Below are 6,884 nucleotides of genomic sequence, written 5' to 3'. Positions count from 1 at the left end.
GGTAGAGCCCTTGTTCTTACAAGCGTGTGAGCGCTTTACCCACCCTAGGGGGTGTTTCGCACCCTAACCTCTGGCGGGAAAAGATATAATGCCAATAACATTTTAGAAATTATCAGTTGTTATCGGGGGAAACCCACGCATCATCACACACCTCATTTAATTTCTCAGATTCAGGAAAACTACAGGTAGTTTTTCCTCACCGAACATAATACCCCTTTTTGGTGGTACTCGTATTATCACAAATGTGTAAAACATTTTTTCATTGCCTCAATCATGTAACGTGTGGCCCTACTGGAAGTCACATTTGTCTCTTCACCGTCGACACTGGAGTCAGTATCCGTGTCGGCGTCTGTATCTGCCATCTGAGGTAACGGGCGCTTTAGAGCCCCTGACGGCCTATGAGACGTCTGGACAGGCACAAGCTGAGTAGCCGGCTGTCTCATGTCAACCACTGTCTTTTATACAGAGCTGACACTGTCACGTAATTCCTTCCAACAGTTCATCCACTCAGGTGTCGACCCCCTAGGGGGTGACATCACTATTACAGGCAATTTGCTCCGTCTCCACATCATTTTCCTCCTCATACATGTCGACACAAACGTACCGACACACAGCACACACACAGGGAATGCTCTGATAGAGGACAGGACCCCACTAGCCCTTTGGGGAGACAGAGGGAGAGTTTGCCAGCACACACCAGAGCGCTATATATATATACAGGGATAACCTTATATAAGTGTTTTTCCCCTTATAGCTGCTGTATTTTTAATACTGCGCCTAATTAGTGCCCCCCTCTCTTTTTTAACCCTTTCTGTAGTGTAGTGACTGCAGGGGAGAGCCAGGGAGCTTCCCTCCAACGGAGCTGTGAGGGAAAATGGCGCCAGTGTGCTGAGGAGATAGGCCCCGCCCCCTTCTCGGCGGCCTTATCTCCCGTTTTTCTGTGTATTCTGGCAGGGGTTAAATGCATCCATATAGCCCAGGAGCTATATGTGATGTATTTTTTGCCATCTAAGGTGTTTTTATTGCGTCTCAGGGCGCCCCCCCCCAGCGCCCTGCACCCTCAGTGACCGGAGTGTGAAGTGTGCTGAGAGCAATGGCGCACAGCTGCGGTGCTGTGCGCTAACTTATTGAAGACAGGACGTCTTCTGCCGCCGATTTCCCGGACCTCTTCTGTCTTCTGGCTCTGTAATGGGGCCGGCGGCGCGGCTCTTGGACCCATCCATGGCTGGGCCTGTGATCGGTCCCTCTGGAGCTAATGTCCAGTAGCCTAAGAAGCCCAATCCACTCTGCACGCAGGTGAGTTCGCTTCTTCTCCCCTTAGTCCCTCGATGCAGTGAGCCTGTTGCCAGCAGGTCTCACTGAAAATAAAAAACCTAAAAACTAAACTTTTCACTAAGCAGCTCAGGAGATCCACCTAGTGTGCACCCTTCTCGTTCGGGCACAAAAATCTAACTGAGGCTTGGAGGAGGGTCATAGGGGGAGGAGCCAGTGCACACCAGGTAGTCCTAAAGCTTTACTTTTGTGCCCAGACTCCTGCGGAGCCGCTATTCCCCATGGTCCTTACGGAGTCCCCAGCATCCACTAGGACGTCAGAGAAAGTAAATTAATAGAACAATTCTCTTGACTTTATGCAAAAGGAGCTCAGTAAAACACTTTTGGTAATAATAACAACCCAAGAAAACAATTAAATATATTTTATTTTATTTTATGGTAAGTGCAAAGATTTGGGTCTATGGTGCAGTATAAATACAACCAATCGTTTAAGGTAAGGTTATGGAACCATGAGATCTTCAGCCATGAGATTTACAGTATGCTACCGTTGGCAAACTCCAGGATTCACACGTTTTCACAATTCTGACGTCACTCATAGGCTGCATGTACGATAATATAGTGTGTCTGTCGTTGTAGGACACATAGGTGGAGATATATGAAGCAGAGAAAAGAGTGGAGAAGGTAGCCAGTGGAGAAGTTGCCCATAGCAACATATGAGCTTTGAAGTAACATGTATCAAGTGCATTCTATAAATGTATAGGTAGCAGCTGATTGGTTGCCATGGACAACTTCTCCAATGGTTCACCTATCTACTCTTTTCACTGCTTCATTCATCTCCCTCATGGTAACACACTATAGGTAACACGGCTCCCCTCACGGACTCCAGTCATCGGCTTGTTCAGCTGACCCCGGAACCCACTTACGTGTAGTATGCTTTACATGTACTTTTCTATGTTTGATAAGGCTCGAGTTGTGATTGAAGCCCTTTCCACACTGATTGCAGACGTACGGCCTCTCCCCGGTGTGCGTCCTCTGATGCTCGATAAGATTGGACCTCTGCGTGTAACTCTTCTCGCAGACCGAGCAAGCGTAAGGCCGCAGACCCGTGTGAGCTCTCTGGTGGGCGATGAGGTTTGAGATCTGAGTGAAACGCCTGCCGCACTCGCCGCAGGAATACGGACGCTCTCCTCTGTGCGCTCGCTGGTGAGTGACAAGGTGGGAGCTACGGGAAAACGTCTTCCCGCATTCTGTGCAGCCGTAAGGCCGCTCCCCTGTGTGCGCCCTCTTATGAGTCACCAAGTTGGAAATAAGCGTGAAGCTCTTCTCGCAGTCATCGCAGACGTAGGGCTTCTCCCCCGTGTGGGCTCTCTGATGTGCGATAAGGTTTGAGCTGTCGGTGAAGGTCTTGCCACACTCGGTGCATGCGTATGGCCTCTCTCCAGTGTGGGTCCTCTGGTGTTTCACCAGATTCGAGCTATCGGTAAAGCTTTTGCCACAGTCCGGGCAGACAAATGGCTTCTCTCCTGTGTGAATTCTGTGGTGCGTGACCAGAGATGATCTCCGGGTGAAACTTTTACCACAGTCTGTGCATGCAAACGTCTTCTCCAACCGTGCCCGGTGTCTGGTCTGCGTTTGTCCCCTTTTATCCAGTGTGTGTCGTTTACACTGAGTGTGTTTATTTGCTGGAGGGTTTTCTCTATTCCCGTTGCTGTGTGACTCGTCCTCACTGGACTTTAATTCTGGAGAATCGGATTTGCTCTTCATTGACTCACGGTCACTCTCCGAGCTGCAGGTGTTCTCATACTGGGGCTTGTTATCTCCCATTGTAACTAGAACAATGGTTACATGCTTAGTGAGCTTCAAATCTGTGAGAATAGAAAGATATATGTATTTTTAAATTAACTTTTTTAATTCACTGCTATTTGTTTCAATCATATACACTGGGGGTGGAAATTAGGCTTCAATGTTTTATTACCGTCATTTAATATTGAGTGCTGATTATTTAACAAAAACTTTTTTTCTTTTTTTTTTTATTAAAACATGAAATGGTAAAACTTCAGACCCTTTAGTAATTAACTAACATCCTGGCAATATATACAATCAGAGACCACTTAAAAACAAATTTGTACCCACTTTTATTGATGTTATTGTAGTTGGGAAAACCTGGACTACAGTTGTACCTGCATTTCCAGCCTGTGAACAGGGTATATTCCTTACATAGTATAGACAGAGTGGGCGGTATTCAATTCTTTTCACCCCTTTTCACACCCTTTCTGTTACTGCTGACGGGCGTGATATAATAATTTCAGCTCACTACGAGGGCATTCAGCCCTTAACGCAGCTAAACCTGATTACTATGGGCGCGATATGCGCGATAACGGGGATCACTTTAGAAAGGCGATTGGGCGTGATATATCATTTGAATACCGCGCTATATCTTCTATAGGCGTTGTAGCTCACTGATCACTGAACACCCTGCCAATGTGTTGTGAAACCCATCAGTCCCATTAATGTCACCTGTATAATGTACGATGTGTGGATTTCAGGTTCTTCACCTTTAACTATGTGCTATATTTTGAAATGTATATTTATGGTATCAAAATTGTTTTTCTGTAATTACCACAATGGATTTGTGATGTAAATGCAGTATTGTACCATTAGATGCCCGTGAAGTATATTTAGTTCTGAACATACTGTATGAATCCGTTTCTGCACACATCAAAGGACACAAGCATTACAATCAGGAGCTAAAGGTCAAGTAGGACCTCTATCTGAGTGTTTCCTTCAATGGTATCGGCTGCAGCGGGCAACCACGGTGCCTGCTGCAGCCGGGGTGGAGGTGCATGTAAACTCCATGGCAACAAGCATGAACCCCGTGGCAACAAGCAGGAAACCCTGGCAATGAGCATGAGACCCCAGGCAGGGAGCATAAAACCCCTGGCGACAAGCAGGAAACCCTTGGAAATGAACAGGAAACCCCCGGCAACGAGACTGGAACCCAGATCGGCAGCGAGCATTAGACCTCTGGCAGCAGGCAAGAAATGTAAAAATAATTAAAAGCCTTATTGTGGGGCATAATTTGTAAGGGACATTATTCTGTGGTGGGGTATAAAATGGTGTCGGGCATAACTGTATGTGGCATAATGTGTAATGGGCACTACAGTGTATGGCATAATGTGCAATGGGAATTATGGTGATGGGAAAAAGGGCTGAGCATGGGCCGCGGCTGGGTAGCACCCGTGTCAGGCTCCCGGCTGCGACCCGTGCTCATAGGTGGAAAAGGGGTATTCGTAAGGTAACAAGACCTCTCACATGTGTAACGTTCTCTATATCAGGACAAATTGTCACCAGGCTTTCCCACACGGCCATTAGACTGCGCCCCTTATCAGTCATACTGTCCCAGCATCAGGTGTAAGATGGCAGGGCTGGTGGAAAAATGGTCACATATTGAGGTGCGTAGTGTGACCAGATCTCTGCATATAAAGGGCACATCAGCAGCAGCTGACATTCATCACCAACTTGCCAGGGTGTTAACGGTATATTACGGAAACAGGTATCACATTCAGCCACCCGCATACTGGGAGGTACTGGGCCATCCCCCCTACAGGAATGGCACAGAGACTGATTTCCATCTCTCTGGACCACTGAAGCACCTGGATGGAAGCCACCAGCCGCCACGTCCACGATTTCTTCTATGGCGGGATAGACGCCTTGGTGTACCATTGGAAAAAATGCTTAGACAAGTATGGGGATTATGTGGAAAATAATCTGTACCAAGGTCATACTATCGATTATATGTATATGTGACAACCACTGAATAATCTATGTTCCAATGGTCATTTGTGCATGAAAGTCTACTGGGGTGTATTCAGCCTGTAACACAACATAACTAATCATCAATACTGTTACCCTGAATGATTGCTAATTATATTTTTGATGTTACAGGTCACAAACTTGGCAGCTTTTGTCCTAAAGAGTTGCAAGCAAACTGTGTTTATGTTGACCCCGAACAGCGAGGCGGGTGCTATACATTGCTACAGCAGTGCGCCTGTGGGTCCCGGCACACATGACATCACAGCGCTACACAGCAAACACGCAGGCAGCACGAAGGTGGTATAATACGGCGCTGTTGGTGTAGCGACCACAATGCCCCACCACGTTGCGCCCTATGCTGCAGCACTGGCTGCGCACCCCGTGTTATGTCCCTGGTGCTATATAAATGAATGCTATTAGAATATCATCTTTTAGTGGGTGTAGTATGTGTTGCTGGCGGTCGGGCTCCCAGCAACGTAATCCCGACTGCTGGCATACCGACAGCTGAGCCAGGGTAAATGAGCCCCTTGTGGGCTCGCTGCGCTTGCCACGCTGCGGGCACAGTGGCGCGCTACACTCTCTATTCTCCCTCCGGGGGGGTCGTGGACCCCAAAAAGGGAGAAAAGGTGTCGGTATGCCGACAGTCGGGATTACCGCGCCGGTATGGTGGTCGTCGGGAGCCCGGCCGTCGGCAACCTGAAGACCACCCTAATTTAGTACATGCATGCTACTTGCAGGGGTCCCATGGTGTATTTGGCGACCTTGTGGCTGTCCAGTTGCTGTGGAACTACAAGTCCCAGCATATTCTGACAGCCATGCTGGGAGTTGCAGTTCTACAACAGCTGGGGAGCCCCAAGCTGCCTTTCATTTTAATGCAGGTAGTGTGATGGAGGCTTGCTGGGCACAGGGACCCCGCACTGGGCATGGCCCGAGCCCCGGTCACCAACGCGTGGGTCCTGCGCGCTGTCCCGGGAGCCCCGGCCACAGTGCCCCGAGGTCCGTCTCTCCCCCGCCCGCAGGCAGCGGCTTCTCTTACCTGGTACACGGCAGCCCGCATATATACGGCAGCGAGGGGCGGCGCTCCAGTGCCCACCCGGAGGATTCTGGGAGTCGTAGTCTCCTGCGCAGCGCAAATACAGTAAAGCCTATAGCTAGCTGCGCGAGACTGGACTACAAGTCCCTCCTTACCCGCCAGGGTGATTGCGGTACCTCAGCTGCAGCACAATGTGATCACTCTCATCTAGTTGCTGGGTCCTAAATGGGTCAAAAATAAAAATGACGAATCCACAGTAAAGGAAATGTCATTATTGTATACCCTCCATGTGTGCCATACGGTCATTAGGTCGACCATGATTGTTGACATGCATTAGGTCGACATGGTCACTATGTCGACCTAATGCACGTCGACCAATAGTGGTCGACCTAATGACTGTCGACCTAAGTGTGGTCGACTAATGACCCATACCCCCAAGTGTAATGGGCATTGTCCCCACAATATGCAGTGATCATTGTGACTGCTGTCATGGACACTATTACCTGTTTCAGATCGCAAATGCCGGATCCTACCCGGTAAGACAAACGTGTCCTTACCGGGTAGGAACCGGCATTTGCGCTCCGCTGCTGGCTTTCCGACCCGGCAATATGCCGGGTCGGTTGCCATAGCAGCGGGGGGGCGCAGCAGCAGCAGGGGCGGGGGTGGAGGCGGCGCCGGGAGATGAGCTCATCTCCAGCGCCGCCTCTCCCTATGCTGTGAATGGGAGCCATGTCGCATCGACACGGCTCCCATTCACACCGCACCT

The 6,884-nt window shown here is 49.2% G+C and overlaps 1 protein-coding gene across 1 annotated transcript; it reads right to left on the bottom strand.

Annotated features, from left to right (window-relative positions):
- Nucleotides 1-1,679: 1,679 nt before the first annotated feature.
- Nucleotides 1,680-6,219, bottom strand: LOC134949622 (zinc finger protein 239-like). Its single transcript, XM_063938328.1, has 2 exons — nucleotides 6,122-6,219; nucleotides 1,680-3,137 (listed from the first exon to the last, which is right to left on the bottom strand). Exon 2 carries the CDS (start codon nucleotides 3,094-3,096, stop codon nucleotides 2,146-2,148), a length of 951 nt encoding a protein of 316 aa, XP_063794398.1. The 5' UTR covers nucleotides 3,097-3,137; nucleotides 6,122-6,219; the 3' UTR covers nucleotides 1,680-2,145.
- Between the last annotated feature and the right edge of the window lie 665 nt (nucleotides 6,220-6,884).

The sequence above is a fragment of the Pseudophryne corroboree genome, chromosome 8, assembly GCF_028390025.1.
Source record: "Pseudophryne corroboree isolate aPseCor3 chromosome 8, aPseCor3.hap2, whole genome shotgun sequence".
Taxonomy (NCBI): domain Eukaryota; kingdom Metazoa; phylum Chordata; class Amphibia; order Anura; family Myobatrachidae; genus Pseudophryne; species Pseudophryne corroboree.
This window is presented reverse-complemented; position numbering and strand designations above follow the sequence as displayed.